The sequence below is a fragment of the Drosophila innubila genome (genome assembly GCF_004354385.1).
Source record: "Drosophila innubila isolate TH190305 chromosome 3L unlocalized genomic scaffold, UK_Dinn_1.0 0_D_3L, whole genome shotgun sequence".
Classification (NCBI taxonomy): Eukaryota; Metazoa; Arthropoda; class Insecta; order Diptera; family Drosophilidae; genus Drosophila; species Drosophila innubila.
Genome location: NW_022995376.1, coordinates 8,310,066 through 8,327,082, shown reverse-complemented (window position 1 = coordinate 8,327,082; position 17,017 = coordinate 8,310,066). Strand labels below are relative to the sequence as shown.

General features: G+C 40.4%; 2 protein-coding genes and 1 long non-coding RNA gene across 3 annotated transcripts; 2 read left to right on the top strand and 1 right to left on the bottom strand.

Moving 5' to 3' along the window:
* Positions 1 to 1,717: 1,717 nt before the first annotated feature.
* LOC117788373 (ubiquitin-protein ligase E3B) lies at positions 1,718 to 6,257 on the bottom strand. Its single transcript, XM_034627128.1, has 7 exons — positions 5,843 to 6,257; positions 5,284 to 5,773; positions 4,839 to 5,219; positions 4,152 to 4,777; positions 3,972 to 4,090; positions 2,715 to 3,892; positions 1,718 to 2,654 (listed from the first exon to the last, which is right to left on the bottom strand). Exons 1-7 carry the CDS (start codon positions 6,001 to 6,003, stop codon positions 2,370 to 2,372), a joined length of 3,240 nt encoding a protein of 1,079 aa, XP_034483019.1. The 5' UTR covers positions 6,004 to 6,257; the 3' UTR covers positions 1,718 to 2,369.
* A 1,439-nt stretch (positions 6,258 to 7,696) lies between these two features.
* Positions 7,697 to 9,045, top strand: LOC117788911. Its single transcript, XR_004617805.1, has 2 exons — positions 7,697 to 8,433; positions 8,933 to 9,045. It is a non-coding gene; the product is annotated as an uncharacterized LOC117788911 (long non-coding RNA).
* A 1,057-nt stretch (positions 9,046 to 10,102) lies between these two features.
* Positions 10,103 to 16,405, top strand: LOC117788901 (protein Smaug). The gene is made up of 5 exons (XM_034627840.1): positions 10,103 to 11,665; positions 12,670 to 13,661; positions 13,748 to 14,351; positions 15,385 to 15,476; positions 15,547 to 16,405. Exons 1-4 carry the CDS (start codon positions 10,181 to 10,183, stop codon positions 15,424 to 15,426), a joined length of 3,123 nt encoding a protein of 1,040 aa, XP_034483731.1. The 5' UTR covers positions 10,103 to 10,180; the 3' UTR covers positions 15,427 to 15,476; positions 15,547 to 16,405.
* The last annotated feature ends 612 nt before the right edge of the window (positions 16,406 to 17,017 follow it).

Below are 17,017 nucleotides of genomic sequence, written 5' to 3'. Positions count from 1 at the left end.
TCTAAAGAAGTCTAAATTCGATCGTTAGATTGGTGGAAGTGCAATTTAACTACAAATTAAAGTGAAGTAAGGGAGTTTAAAATTTCTTGCACTCGCTTAAGTTTTGAAGATAAAAAATCAATATTTAAAAACTTTTCTGAAATACAGTTCTTACAATAGAATTTCACAGTAAAGTTAAACCTTATTTAAAAATATACCTAACAATTTTTTTTAAATAATTTTTTTTAAGTTTTCTAATGAAAAACTATTAATATTCTGAAAGGAATACTTGACTTAGTATATTTTTAGGTAAGGTTTAACTTTAATGTGAAATTAGTTTGTAATAGTATTAATAAATTTAAAATGCACTTAAGACCTTAGATTAAAGTCTGACCACACTTGAATATTGCATTCACTCCATTTAAAATGCCTTATGGAATAGTAATAGTTTTCAATAGAATCTTAAAAAAAATGTTTTCTAGTTTTATGTAAGTATTTATGTTTTCAGCTATTTTCTAATAGTTATCAAGTTAATCAGCACATGCTGCTGACTTTTAGAGCAAACTCTATATCATTGATTTCTCATCTTTAAAGATTCCCATAGGAAATATTACAAGCTACTATCGACTGATCATCTAGCAGCTGTCTCAAGTGGGTATCTGTATGTATGTAGTGCACGCAACTTATCTGAAATCAGCATAAGTTCAGCTACCGTATAGGAACCAAAGAGAGAGATCCGCCTAATGATAAGTTACCGTAATCAAACGTTAAACGGTACTTGTAGCTGTAGGGGCACAACAAATTGTTGAGGCACATCAAACTGGCGCCAATCGATTGCCGCAAACGGGCCACTTGAGTGTCAGTCAGAGACGGAGACGGAGACGAACTCACTTGTTGCTGTTGCCACTTGTCCTGGCTGCAGGACGACAAAAATGACAACGTCGGCGTCACTGTCGGCAAAAACTCACAGGCAAGTCATAAAAATCATCACACTTTGTCGCAGGGATGCTGCTCTACGAGTAACCCTGGCTGGGAACAATGGGCACACAAGATGTGCATTTTATGGCTATGACCGCCGACTGTTTCCTCAGTCTCTTTTTTTGGATATTATTGTTATTATGATTATTGTATGTTTGTGGGTCTGTACAACAATTTGTTGCCATTGTCCTGAGAGAATTGAAAAGATAGTTGCACCGCAAAAGGTCGACAGTTTTGGGGGCATAAAGAAGAAAAGAGAAACCGGAACCCCTAAGGAACAATACTTTTGTGGCGATATAAAAATGTCAAATAATATTGTGCAAATGGAAGATTTAAAATGGGAATGTGATCGTTTGGTTATTGGAAAATAACTGGAAACCCTTTCTTATCTTACGGGGAGTAAGAAATCCGACTGAAGTCATTAGTCAGTTGAATTTCCGGTAATTTGACTAGCTTTGCATAAATTCTGCGCAACATTTCCGTTTATCCCAAAAAGCCTAAGTGCACTTCCTATCTCTCTCGATCCGACTGTGACTCAGGCAATTAGCTATTCCCCGTCCAGACGGATTTGTGTCATTAGCGTGGCTTCAGTTTTAATTCATTGCCTGTGCTCGGAAAAACCCGGGGAATTTTCGGTAAGCAGCCATTCACTAATTGCTGCCGTTTTTGGCTTGTTGTAATTGTTGTTTGTTATCTTTGGCAATGTGCTTAGGCTACCTTAAAGATGACATATCTATTTACATAAAACAAACTCGCATAGTTTACACATGAATCAGACATATAGATTTATTGTTGCTGTTTCTTTTGGTTAAATTTGTTTTGTGTGTTTTTTTACATTTAACTTATGCCATATGTGGATTAAATATTCATCACACAAAAGCCACAATTATGATTAATACAATTAATTCGGTTTAAATTTATAATTATTATAATTTCAAATTAACTATGTAGTTTTTCCATTCATACTCTGTGTATTTTCAATTCAGCTTTGTATTTTCTTGTTGTGTATTTGTCGTTAGTTTATTATAATTTGTTTATCACAGCTATACGTTTATACATATACAATCAAATATATATTTATATTTGTAATAATTGTTTATTCTTTCTTTTTTTTTTATCTAAAAATGGGTTTCATAAAATACCTTAACACACACACACGCACATATAATTGCGAGAAAATTGCTTACAAATACAAAAAAATTCAACATGCAAAAATGTTGATAAAAATATAAAATGGTGTGGTGCGTCGGGAAGGGAAGTGGGTGGGAATATAAATATATATGTATATAACAGTATTTCAGCAAGATTTTGCATAAAGGGTTAATGATAATAATAATTAAAAGAGATAACAACACCGAAAGCTCAGCACGCTGTGATATGTGGCACCAACTTGGCTTAGACAAACTCCAGCTTTAGGACAACTCGAAACCTGTATTACTGCTGACGGCATAGCGTAGTTTATCCCTAAGCGTTGATTTTTTCTGATAGTTGGGCAACTTTAGCAGATTAAAACAGGTGGACGAGGTGGGCAAACGATTTAGTGGATCCTTTTTTCGTATGGTAAAGAAACCACGGATGACGCTGCCAATGGTATCGCCAGTGTCCTCGTCATCGCCCACCTCCACACAGCGTATTGAAAACGGCGGCTCCAGATGGGCAAAGCCCAAAAGTGGCGGTTTGGAGCAGCTGGTCACAAACTGCAAAGACAAATAAGTTAATAAACAAAATCAAATATTGAGTCTGTCAAAATCATCAACCTTAAGGAACAGTTTCCGTTCTTCTTCAGTAAAGTCTTTGGCCAGAATGTCCCAGAGCCAGCCGACAACGCGATGTGAGTCATGGAAACCACCATAATACTGTGTATGCTTGCGTAGATCTCTTAGATCCAATGGCGCGGTATCGCCCGAGATGAGACGCTGCAGTTCTGGCGGCGAGAACAACGACAACCACTCGGGATTGACAATGCTGCGAAAGCCACGATTGAACGCCTGCGTCTGTTCGCGTATCTGTGTGTTCATATGGAAGTAGGCCATGTAATGTATATAGACCAGTTTGTTGTGATCGTTCACCACACGAGCTTTGCCGCCTGGATGCAATTCGTGGGTGACAATCTTGCCCATGACATCCTGGTCCACAGAGAAGGTTAAATTCAAATCAGACACATCCTGTTTGTAGTGCTTGATGAAGGTCAGACTGCGATACAGTTCGTTGTCCAGCGATGGGAGCTCATCCATGCAGGAGTACAGCGCCTGCTGTGTTTGTCCCAGCAGCTGGGAGAGAAAGAACGATGCAAATGGCACGTCCACAACGATGCCCTCGTAGACAGCCTTGCCGAGCATGCGACCCACGAACTCAAAGAGCTGCAAATGATTGTCCTGCACATAGGAGATGGGCGATGGATACAGACGCTGATCGGAGGTGGTCTTGAATAGGTTCAGCGATGGATCAAACACTTTCTTGATGGTCTCCTCGAGGAACTCCTTGAAAACACCATCCTGATCAATGCCCGCTTCGTGTAATCCCTGTTGATTGATAAAACGCACACGTATTACACCCTTCAAGGCTTGTGTTGGCTGTGCGGCCAACTGTCGATATCCATCCTCAACAATGCGCTCTCGATGTATGACAATCAAGGCTGAACGTGGCGAGGCACACGCACTCTCCGTCAGACCCATCACAGCCTTCTCATTTTGCACAAACTTGCGGAAGAGCTTAACCCGATCGTCGTGTGGTATTATGTGTGGCATCTTGGCCAACAGCAACATAGCATTCCGCTTTGCCTTCTCCAGATCGTTGATGAATGTCGATGGCTTGACCTCCGGTATAAGCCAATGATTAGGCGGGGTAAATGGACGTCGGCAATCACGACGATAAAGACAAAGCAGCAAAGTATGAAGCGAAACAAATACGGGATTGTTTACAATGTTCTTGGCACCTGTGAAATAAAAAGCAATCAGTAGTATTCGAAGCCTTATTTGTGCAAGTTCTTATGGGTAATCCTATGGCTAACATACCCAAAATGTTGTCATTGATGAGCTTGTACAGCATATTGTTAAGATAATACGTTAGCATAACATAGTCGTTGAGGCGAAAAGGACTCTGTTCCGTGTACATTTCATACTCATCCAGAATGCTGCAATAAATACATAAATATATTAACAAATTTCTATAGTTTTATCTTTATTTCTACTCACGTGACGTAGTGTGTCATGCAGTCACAGAACAACATTAACATTGCTGTCTGCGGCTTCTGCACCGACGTCTCGCAACGCAGCAGCTCCAGATAATCCTTCATGCCGCAATTGGGACCCAGTGAAGTGAGTAGCAGCCAAATATCATACAGCACATTATCATTATAGCAAATGCCCGTCAGAATATCAAGTCTCATTTGGGAGAGTGTGCTTAACGCCGCATAATACATGCCACAAATGCGTGACACCTGAACCACATCGTTATTATCCAACTTGCGCCATTGCACCTTCGTCTGTTTGCCGGCAGCGCTGGACAGCAATCCACTGCCTCGTGTGGAGCTACATTCCAAGGCGCGACGCAGCAGATTGCTGGTTGAGGGCTGTTGCGGTGATTGGAACTCAATTCGTTCATAGTTTTCATTGATTTTCTTGAGCAGATCACCCAGGAGCAGCTTAATGCAGCGATGATCCCACAGCATATGAAATTGTCTCTTAATCAGTGCAACATTTTGATTCTGTGCTGGCTCGGCGCAAGGTGTGTGCCAGCCAAGCAACTCGTGCCACTGTGTGAAAACACCTTTAGTGGTCACCGTGTTGGGTATTAACTCCAGCAGCGATGTGATGGTCTCCTGCACAGTTTATCAGTTTATAAGCAAATGAAATAATCATTCAAATTGATTTTCTACTCACAGTCAGCAGCGGGAATGCCAGCAGCTTGGCCTCGGCCTGATTGTCAATGTTGAACATGTTCACAATGTTGCCCAGATATGCAAGTGTCTTGGTGCCTGACATGCTCGCGGCAAATTCCTGGAACCACTGAAGGTCCTCCGATATGGATAAAGCCCGCTTCAGCAGGCACATCGAACTGAACTGCTCGATGCACTGCGGCACGCTCTGGTTTAAATGATAAATAAGCGCTGGCACCGAAAATATTTCGCTGAGAAATTGTGAAATCAAATTGCGACTGTAATCGCCATCGGTGAGAGGACGCAGACAGAGCGTGATGATGGCCACAAGTGTCACCGTTTTAACTGACAGTTCCTCCCTTGCAGTGCCACGCAGCAGAATGAGCTGTATGAATTGATATGAGTACATTATAATTATCACTCTCAAGTCTCTCTACTATGTTACTTACTCGCATTGTCTTGTAGAAGCCATGCTGCACCAAGTGACCCTGAATGTTGCAGCAGACCTTCTGCATGGTCGGCTGCAGTCGCTCAAATTGTGGATTACGCAAGATGGACCAGGATTTGGGTGCTGTGAACACAATGAGAGTGTGCAGAAAGAGTGCTAGTGATATGCTATCCGCATGATTCTCCGGCTTGAGTTCCGGCAACAGCAGCAGGCAGTTTGTTAGCAGCAGTTTAATGTGTCCAATCCACGGCAGACTTCGTTCCTTGTGCAGACATAGAGCTGCATATGAGAGCTTTGGATTCTCTACTTCCATGGCACGATTTACATAGCGACAGATGGACTCTAGACGCTCACGCATCCGACCATCGCTTTTGTCCAATTTGATTTGTGTTAGATATCGACGCAGCACAGGATATACGTGGACAGCAGGCAGCAACGGATCCGTGTCCTTCTCGTCCTGATTGCTCGCAAAAAGCGCATCGAAATCTTGGCTGAGGATAGGAATAAGATCAAAAGTATATATGTACATGGTGTGTGTATAGATAAATTTCTAGACTTACACTATGCGTTTTTGATATTTTCGACGTGCTGCATATCCTTTGAGAGTCGCCTGCAACAGAATGGCAGCTTCCTCTCGTCGCTTCTCCAGCGCCCGCTCCTCTCTCGCTGCCTTTGTCTGCTCCAGAAAATTGCTTTTCTGGGATTCCGTTTGTGCAAACATTTTGTGTACAAATATGTGTGTTATGTTATGTGGTTGTTGTTGCTATTTTCGAAGGTGGCTGCAACTAGTAAATTGTATTCCTTGAATTTATTGTGGATCGTTGGGCTCTTTTGTTGATTGCGCGGCAAAATTAACAATTCGCACTGATTTTAAAGCTCTTTATTCTTATGTGCATTTTGTATATGCAGCTTGAATAGCACTAATTTTTCCAATAACAATAATTTTTCATTTTCTTTCGTATCAAGGTGCCCACACACGACGAGTATGTTCCGCGAGCGGCTCAAAAAGGCTACTTGATCCGTTCTCAATAAGTATTTCGTTCCATTTTAAATTAACGTAAATTTTGGGGTAATTTGATTTTAGGTTTGCGCACAACGCCACAGACGATGAGCTTGTTCTCACGCTGCGCGCTGAAAATTTAAACATTTTTAATATCAGCCACTCGTCAATTAGTTCACACACGAGCCGAGCATGCTCATCACACATGCTGGTCGTGTGTGGGCACCTTGATACTGAAGGTTGCCACCCAGAAATAATGTATGGTCTGGTTCGATTTTCTTAACTAAATAGAGGTAAAAAAAAATTACCTTATTTAATTTATCTTCTTTCAAATTTCATTTGAATTGTCATAATTGCTTTTATTGCCTTTTTAAACAATGTTTTGTTAAATTTTTAAATTGCCCGCTCATTTTCGAGAGCTGCCAGGTTGTTTGCACTTTTAATGGATAGAAAGGTTGGCAGACGTTCAGACTATCGGTAGTTTTTCAGGGCCTCTAAGTTGCCACACCGTTTTTGGGATTTAGTTCGCTCGTTCATTTCAGTGACTAGCTCAATTGAACCTAATCCGAACGCCGTGTGGTTTTTTATGAGCGAAAAAAAGTCTGTCGTTGTTGTCGCGTTTGCGTGAATTAATAATTAATTAATCTTAACTATTAAAATATATAGTATACATTTGCAAAAAATGCAAATAACTGCCAGCGGATACAGTTGTGTGCAGTTTCGATTCGTTTCATCTGCACGCGTAAATTACGCGTCGTGGTAATGCGAGAGTGAGCTACAAAAGTATGATTTTGCAAGACTTTGTGGAAAAACGAAAACAAAAAAGCCAAGTCAAGGTGAAAATTATACAAAAATTAATGGATGCGCGCATTGCGATCCGATAGCATATTGCATATCAAATTAGCGAAATATGCTCGTATTTCGGAGCGATCAAAAACAGTGTGAAAATAATTTCAAGGTTTGCAGCGCGAGCAAGCGAATAGAAAGCAAAAGGTAATTGAAAAATAGAACAATTTTGGCACAAGCGCAGTGCTAAGTCTATGTGGGATTGTGTTGTTGTTCTTAGCGTTTTGTCTGCGAATGGGTGGGTGGTGGGTGGGGCGTTATTTGAGGGCAGCTGGTCGTCGCAGCAGCAGCAGCAAAACAAAACAACGAGCGTAGCGTGTTTGTCGCTTATGTGTGGGGACGACAGAAGCACTTGCCCAAAACGGAACCGAAAGTGAGTGCAATTGCATAGCAAAAAAGAAGCGACATGAAAACAATTGTGCTGCGCTCTGGCGGCGAAAGCAGGCGCAATAACAACAACAACAAGAAGAACAGCAGAGCCAGAGGCAATGCGAAACAGTTGAGAGCAAAGCAAAGCAAGAAAAGAAAATGCCTGCCTGCTTTGTAATCTCATGTAATTTGCCGCAATTTTTGCCTGTGCATTCTGGCTGCTTCCGCATGTGCGTGTGTGTGAGTGTGTTTATGCATCTGTGTGCGCGCTTTGCTTTGGGGTCGGTAGGTCGTTTTGTAGCGCGCGACATATTGTCGCTTGCATGCATTCCGCCACACAACACACAAACACACGCACGCACCCTTACACAATCGCAATAGTGCGAATGTGTATGTGTGTGTGTGGTTCTCCCCCACTGCCGACGTAGGACAAGGCAGAGAAAAGCAACAACGCAAGTTCCTTTAATTCTGTTGCTGCCAGAAAAAGGCGCGCGTTCGCTTTTGTTTTGCAAGCTTCACCATTTTATAAATTGACGCCAGGCAGCCACATTACATTAGCTGACGCCACCAGCGCCAATCATCGTCATTCTCTCGCCCGCCGTTGCTGCTGACGCTCTGATTCTGCTGCTGCCGCTGCTCTGCTTTGTCGCTGCTTCTGCTTGTGGCTGTCCGCTGTCGGCTGTCGTTGGCATCCTCAGTGCTCCCCAGTGCGTGTTCGTCGTTGCAGCATTTATGTAGTTGGCCTGGCTGGCTTCATTTTCATTTTGTTTAATTCTCATTTCTGTTTGTGTTTATTCGACTGCAGATAATCAAATTTATATTGTGCATGCAAATAATATGTGAAACACACAAAATAATGCCAAAAGAATACGATCGCTGCTAAGAGTTAATAGCTACATTGTTGTAGTTGTTGATTTAGTGGTCTTGTAATTCTCGGTAAATGTGCATGTGTGCGTGCGTGTGTGTTTCGTTTATTGAACTTTGACGAATTGACAGCTATTATTAACACACAAGTATGTTATTTTATGCCGGTTTACAGGCAGCTACGATTTTGTGTGTGAGTGTGTGTGCGAAATTTACAGCAATTTTGATATTGACTCATAACCTCAAATCATAGAAAAGTTGCCTAGTTACCGTTACTTTGGAAGCCGCCATGTGCAAAGCTTTTATTGGTTGAAGCCGCCGAAGATAAACTAAAATACATTTGTAATTGAGTGCAACAATTAAACAAAAATGTGAAATTCCCCCTACTAAACAAAAAAATTTATAAAAAAAAAATAGTAAATTCCACTTGACCGCTCTTGAATACTGTAATTGGGCCCGTTATGTTTTAATGCTTGCTCATGCACACACACATACATACAATCCATACATTGACACAGCTGCATTGCTGAGAGAGCTTTAAAATTGTAACAGTAGACAACAACAACAACAGAATATATGTATAAAAAAAATCGAAGAAAGTCGTCAGCGAAACAAGCTTCATGATACCCGTTCGAAATGAGCACAGCGTATAAAAGAAAGAAAGAAAGAAAAAAAAAGCGTAACGAAATTAAATGAAAAGCGCAAATCGCAAAAACCTAACCACACTTATTGAGAATCAGTCCACTCTCAGTCCCCCGCCCCCACTCTCCCCCCTCTCCATCAGTTGCACCCCTTGCGACTAGACAAGCTTAAACCTAATAGGTAAATAATGATTTTGAAAATGTATAGTATTATTATTGATTTATCGCTACCGCACAAAGCTCCAGGCGAAGGTGTTATGTACAAAACTTGTTATTTATTTATTTATTTTTCTGATAAGAGCTCCCGCCACCAGACGTCCAATCGACGGACGGACCAACAGACGCACGGACGAATGAAATCGGGCTACAACGAATGCTAATTTTTTTCCTTTTCACATTTCATTATAATTCATGATGTTTTTTTATTTTTATTTTTTCATGTCGCCTTATTTGTCAGGTTGCAATTTTTGTTATTGTCGCAGCATTTGTAAATTTAATAAATTAGCAAAAAATTGATTTGATTAACTTTGAATGTTGTTGTTGTTGTTGTCGACGTCGCCGTCGTCGCTTTGACGTCTATTATCGCCAGAAACGGGAGCAACAACAACAACAGTCGCAATAGCAGGGAAAAAAGTTCTTGTTGATCACGTGGCCGAGAATATACACTACAATGCACGAATCTCCATATACTTTAACCAATATACTCTATTAATTAGAAACCACAATTCCGAAATGAAACAGAAAGCTCAAATGCAGCATTGGAACACACGGAAATGAAACACGATTCAAGTCTCTATCAAGTTTCAAATTAAATGTTTACATTACTTAAGTTCATGATCCGCAAGCAAACCATTATTGCTGGCATTATAGCCAGTCATTATAGCCAAAGGGAGTAAAATTGCAATGAAAGCAAATGCGAAACAACAACAACATATAGCAAATAAACAAGTTTTTGACTTCTTGAAAATGTGTACTTTCCCCATATTGTAATTCTTTTGTTTTCGTTTTGTCTTTGCAGGCCTGGCAACTCAACCAAAAACATAAATAAATAAATAAACACTGCAAGCTGCAGCAAATATATAAAAATAAAAAATTATAAATAACACAAAGTAAATAAACTATTTATTGAGCTATTAAAACTGAACTGCAAAGCAACAGCAACAACAACAACAACGATAATGAAGTACACAACAGGAACAGACAACGCGCTGCCCTCCGGCAGCAGCAGCTCCCAAAATGCACTTAACGAATTGCAGTCAGGAGTGGCAACCACAACACAACAGCAACAGTTGCAGCTGCAACAGGAGCAACAACAACAACCCGCAACAACAACAACGACAAGTGCCGTTAACACAACAACGGCCGCAACATCAACAAATCCCCATCCCAATAACAACTGTAATAATAATAATCAAAGTGATACCAATGTCATCAATAGTGACACGCCACATGCAACAGCAACATCAACAACAACAGCAACAGCAACATCGACGGCAACAAATGCTTTATTTTGCGAACAGGTGACGACTGTGACGAATCTGTTTGAGAAATGGAACGATTGTGAGCGTACAGTTGTCATGTACGCGCTGCTCAAGCGATTGCGTTATCCCAGCCTCAAGTTTCTACAGTATTCCATAGACAACAATTTGACACAGAATCTGGGGACATGCCAAACGAATCTGAGCAGCGTTGTCATTGACATCAATGCCAATAATCCAGCCTACTTGCACAACCTGTTGAGTGCTTACAAAACCTGTCAGCCCAGCGATCTGGTGGAGGGCACGTCCTCCTCCTCATCGGACAAGGAATCAATGCCATGCTATGGCAGTGATTTTCAGATCACCAGCATAAACCCAAACCCAACACAGTGTGCAGATGAGCGCAAATTGTATACACGCAAGGAGGATATACTCAATGAGGTGCTCAATATGCTGCCACTGCTTAAGCCCGGCAACGAGGAGGCCAAATTGAGCTATATGACACTCATATCGCTGGCAGTCAAGGATACAGTGCAACAACTGGTGCCACCGGAGCTAGTGCAGCAGATCTTCTCGTATATGCTCATACATCCCGCCATTGGCAGCGAAGATAGACGTGCGTTGAATGTTTGGTTGCGTCATCTGGAGGATTACAAGCAGGCCAGCAAGCGCAACAGCTGCAGCAGTTACTTTGTGCAACCTGAGCAGCTGCAGTTGCAGCAACTGCAATTGGGCGCGGGAGCGGGCACCATATCGGATAGCTCATCGTCATCCTCATCATCGCTGGGCAACTTGACGCGCAGTGTCGACTGGCAGACGATTGCACCGCCGAGCAGACACCACAGCAAACAGCTGCCCAGGCAACCGGGTGAATGGCGAGGCAGCGTTAGCGGATCCTGTGGCTCGATCAATCCACTCTGTGATAATTTAAATGGTATTACATTGAACGAACTAGCATCTAGTCAGAATAGCTTAGGCCTCTCCCTGGGCAGCAACTCGTCGCTGGTCAATGGCGTCGTCGCTGGCGCTGCAGCGGGCTCCATGCTTGGCATCGCTGGCAGCGATGATCATGACACCTCATTCAGCAAGAATGGCACCGAAATTCTTGACTTTGATCCCCTCAACTGCGATGCTGCTGCCGGCGACACGAGCGGCATTCCAAGCTGCAGCCTTAGCCAACAACAGGTGAGCTTACTTTCTTAACGATTCTTTATTAAGTATCATAGAATTAACCGAAAAAAAACCAAATATTAAAAAAAAAAAAGGGTTTTTCCTTTAAGATGCAGGTTTCGGCTTCAAAGTAAAACTTTTAATGCTAAGGGTCCCCCCTTTGAAATTTCGAAATTTGAAAATTTTAAATCTCAAGTTTTCACTTTTAATCAACTTCTTATATCGTAATTAGTATAAAACAACACTTTAAATTTGATTCTGAAGCCTTTCATTTTTCTGTAAAAAATCATGTGAAATCTAACAAAAATTTTGACTTGTAAAGTTGTTAGATCCAATGTCTGACCAACTTCAAACTTCCATAACTTTGTCAAAACTAAACCGATTTTCAATCGGAATGCCATTTTGATCATGATTTGATCTTTACATTTATTCTGCATTTAAATTTAATTAATTTTGTAAAAAAAATTATTTTCCTCTGGATCATGGGTTTGATGCTAAGGGTCCCCCCTTTGAAATTTCGAAATTTGAAAATTTTAAATCTCAAGTTTTCACTTTTAATCAACTCCTTATATCTTAAATAGTATAAAACAACACTTTAAATTTGTTTCTGATACCTTTCAATTTTCTGTAAAAAATCATGTGAAATCTGACAAAAATTTTGACTTGTAAAGTTGTTAGATCCCTGGTCTGACCAACTTCAAACTTCCATAACATTGTCAAAACTCAACCGATTTTCAAGCGGAATGTCATTTTGATTTTGATTTGGCATCTTAATTCATTCTGCATTCAAATTTAATTAATTTTGTAAAAAAAATTAATTTCCTCTAGATCATGGGTTCGATGCTAAGGGTCCCCCAATTTTAAATCTCAAGTTTTCACTTTTAATCAACTCCTTATATCGTAATTAGTATAAAACCGAAAAAAAAATCGAAATAGAACCTTTTACCTTTGTCTTGATTCCCTAGAATTAACAACAAATGATTGTAATTATTAAATGATTATATTTACTAATATTGCAGGCTCCTTCATCACATGCTCCAACCATTCATCCTCAGCTGTTGCAGCCGCCACCACCTCCGCCTCCACCGCAACTACCATACGCCTCTATTTTGATGGGCCATGTCGGCGATCAGTTTGGCGATATTAATCGCTGGAGTCTGGATAGTAAAATAGCTGCACTGAAGACGCGTCGCTCCAATAGCCTGACCACACAAACGATCTCCAGCTGCTCGTCGAACTCATCGAACTCGTCTGTGATCACGGTGAATGATAACTGCTCCAATTCGACGGAGAATCTGGCGCAGTTTGCCAATAAACCGCGCAGCTTCTCACTGTCCATTGAGCATCACCGCAACAACAATATTCTGGCAAACAGCACCTCCGACACTCGCCTGGATGACTTCAAGCCCAGCTACATCAAATTTCAGACGCGCAACGTGGGCATGTCGGGGATTGGACTATGGTTAAAGTCGCTGCGTCTGCACAAGTATATTGAGCTCTTCAAGAACATGACGTACGAGGAGATGCTGCAGATTAGCGAAGACTTTCTGCAGAGCGTGGGCGTGACCAAAGGCGCCTCCCACAAGTTGGCGCTCTGCATTGAAAAGTTGAAGGAACGCGCTCACATACTCGGAAAAGTGGAGCAGGAGCTGCACACGGGTCAGATGAAGATCAGCACTGCTGTCGAGGAGCTCACAAATATTGTGCTGACACCCATGAAGCCGTTGGAATCCATTTCTGGTGAGGAGAACATTGGACTGCGATTCCTAAAAGTCATCGATCTGGTTAGCAATGCGCTGCAGCAGGATCCCTACTGTGCCCAGGAGGATGAAACTCTGGGCGTGTTCATGTGGATTCTAGATCGTTCCATACACAACGAGGCATTTGTTAATCATGCCAATCAACTCAAGGAACTGAAGTTCAAGTTGTCCAAGCTTAAGATGTCCATGGTGCCCAAGCTGCATCATGTGAAGACAACGGGAGGCACAACGGGCAACATTAATAAGCCTAGGTGAGTTATCCGAGATTTTATTATTTTGCCTACATTCTTATTAACACCTTGACTAATTAATAATGCATTTCCCTATATCTGCGCAGGTGGAATGGAAAGAGTCGCAAATGTGATCCCAAAAACGGCAGCAACGATCGCATTAATCATCGAAAGAACTCTAACGATATGCTGAACTTTTCGCTGAGTTGCTTGCAGCACCCGTTGCAGCAACATCATCAGCAGCAGCAACAGCAGCAGCAGCCGCCTCCACAACAACAGTTTGACTTCAACGGCGGCTATCAGACGCAGCAGTACAAGAGTTCTTCGTATCCCAGCTTCATGAACAATCCCCAGCAACAGCAGCAGCAGCAACAACAACCGCTAAAACATCATTCACAGCATGCACAACAAATGCAGCAAATATTGCAGCAACACTCGCAACACTTTCCAGCTTTGCCACAACAGACACCTCCACCACATCATCGACGCTCGTTGAACAATCTGATTGTGGTTGCCGGTGGTCCACAACAGCCGCAGCAGCTGATCTTTAAGCCTGGCCAGGGCGTGCTTACCAATAGCAACAGTGACAATATGCAGCAGCAACAACAACAGCAGCAGCAGCGCAAGCCCAGCTTGAATGGACTCACCGGACTTGGAGGATCAACAAATGTGGAGCAGCAACCAAAGAAGACAATGGCCGCTGTGGTGATGGTTAGTAATGCGGATCAAACGGAATCCCCGCAACAGCCGCCACAAATATTGATTAACAACAATAACAATAATAATAACAACAACAGCAACATGTTGAACAACAATTTAATTAATCAACAGCAGCTGCAATTGCTGGCCGCAGCTGCAGCCGCTGCTGCAGTCGGCAATGTCAACTGTTTGTGTCCTGGTGATGGTAATGATGTGCCCTGTACCGGTATCTGTAGCAATAGTCTCTGCCAGCAACCAAACAATAACAATAATAATAACACCAGCAACAACAACAATAATAATAATAATAACACCAACAATAACAACAACAATATGGATCATTGCCTGTCTCAGCCACAGCTGATTAATCTAAGCATGGCCTCACTTAAGGATAGCTTCAACATGCCACCGCATGACTATAAGATGAACGACTTCAAGAGTCTCGAGCAGCTGGAGACGCTGTGCCGCCAAATGACTGAGCAGGCAATGAACTAAACCCCTTTTTTTATTTGTTGTTTTGTTTTTCTGTCTAGTATTTTTTTCGTGAATTCATTGTTTAATTGTTATGTCTGCGTGTGCGTGTATGTGTCTGTATCGTAGCCCGTAATGAAGAATTGTATTTTGTAATCGTTTTTAGTTATGTAAGACACTGAAAAAGTTTGTTTAAATGTTAAGTTTACTCTCTGTCTATCTACGCGTGCATGTCTATATGTGTGAGAGATGCCTTCTGGGTTCCTGTGGTGCTGCTGCAACCAAACTGCAACGGCTGGCCGTTCAAAACTGGTAGGGCCTAGCTGAAAAAAAATATTTCCCCCTCCCAAAATCTCTACCAGACGCAGCTAGGCAGTAGCACCAGTAAATGGCCCAGAGGCGTCGCTTTTGCTGCCAATGTTATTAATGTTTAAGTTGAAAATAATGTCGGAATGTAGTTCCAACTAATTGCAAATCCTGTACAGTAAAGCAACAAGCAAGACAACAAACAGCAACAAACAATAAGTAACCAAAACCTACAACCAACAAACAACTTCAAACTTTCTCTCTATAGGAAAATTTGGCCAAATTTGATCAACATTTTACGCTATTCTGACGCTGCCCCCCGCAACAAACAAAGAGAAAAGAAAACAGACGTCGACTAGAATATATATATATATATATATATATATATATATATATATATATATATATATATATATATATATATATATATATATATATATATATATATATGCAACATGTAACAAGCAACGCATATGTATATATGAATATGTTAATAAATTATATTATGAACTCTGCATCGTGACCATGAGACTGACTAAGATTACTATATTCGCAACTATAAGAACTAGAAAAGCTGAAATGATGAAAAAATTAAAAAAACAAAAGCATGTTTGAAGCACACGATACACGACACACGCGAATTAAAAAAAGTTGCTTGCTGAAAGTCACATAATGAACTATGTTTATACACATATATATACATAAATATATATACTTATATATAAATGATATATACACATAATTTATTTTAAATTTAAAGGAACATAATTGCTGAAAAGAAAACAAAAATTGTATAAACTCCAATGAAAATTGTCTTATGTTTGTGTTGAGAAAAGAAATGCAAAATGGTTTGGGAGCCTAAGGTAAATAACAATACAACAAATATTGTATTTTGTATAAGAAGTAAGCATGTAAGCCAAAAAAATGAGAAAAGAAAATATTAAATAATAAGGGATAGCCACGAACATGTTATCAGGCATTATATTGCATATGTATATGTATATATACAATTATTATTATTATACTATTATTTTGTTTCGCTTTTAGGCCTTAGTCAAATGTTTGTAATAATGTGCTGTAAAACGATGATGATCGAAAATTGATTATGTTATGTTATTATTTTTTAATTGTTTTTGAGAATTGCTATATATACAATATACACCAATGTGTAACGAAATCGATTGCGATCGCTTTGTAACTAAGCTTAAGCTTGTAACTAAACAAAATTAACGAGTGTGGGCCGAGACAGGCCACATAAAACCACAGAGATGAAAAATGTAAACGAACATAAAAAAAAACAACAAATTGTTAGCTTAATTTAAAATTTGTGTGTATAAATTGAATGATATGCATAACAATTGCGAATGTATAAAAATTGTATAATTAATGCTGCTGCTTGACAAACAAACAAAAGAAATTGTATTTTATATCAATAATAACAACATGTTAAACTCACATACACGAGAAATTGCAGCTGTTTAAATTGCAAGAAACGAAATGCATGTAAATTAAATATATTAAACAAATTTATAGCCATATTAAAGTTCAAAATTCTCAAAAAGAAAACAAACAGCAACAACAAACTACGAAAATTGTTTAATAGGTAAAAGTTCAACTATAATTAGCAAATTGTACACGTGTGTTTGGATTGCAATTATGTACATAATTACCAATCAAATCATGCTGATAGCCAGAGGGGTGGAGGGTCTGGGAGGGGCAGAGCAAAACGAAGAACAAATTATCAAATGTGAGCATTCAAGAGTGTACCTACTACCAATACACATATACATACATATATTTATTTTAAATAAATTATTTCGAGAATTAACCAAGTGTTTCAACAACTCGGCGGTTGCCTAACAATAACCACAACAACAACAACGACAACAACACAGGTTGCC

Excerpts from the sequence above, each read along its gene's own strand:
- LOC117788373 (XM_034627128.1), bottom strand. The coding sequence starts at position 6,003 with ATGTTTGCACAAACGGAATCCCAGAAAAGCAATTTTCTGGAGCAGACA. Across the intron at positions 5,774-5,842 it reads AAATATCAAAAACGCATAGT|CCAAGATTTCGATGCGCTTT; the intron begins GTAAGTCTAGAA and ends TCCTATCCTCAG. Across the intron at positions 4,091-4,151 it reads TGCATGACACACTACGTCAC|CATTCTGGATGAGTATGAAA; the intron begins GTGAGTAGAAAT and ends TATTTATTGCAG.
- LOC117788901 (XM_034627840.1), top strand. The coding sequence starts at position 10,181 with ATGAAGTACACAACAGGAACAGACAACGCGCTGCCCTCCGGCAGCAGC. Across the intron at positions 11,666-12,669 it reads GCAGCCTTAGCCAACAACAG|GCTCCTTCATCACATGCTCC; the intron begins GTGAGCTTACTT and ends CTAATATTGCAG. Across the intron at positions 13,662-13,747 it reads GGCAACATTAATAAGCCTAG|GTGGAATGGAAAGAGTCGCA; the intron begins GTGAGTTATCCG and ends ATATCTGCGCAG.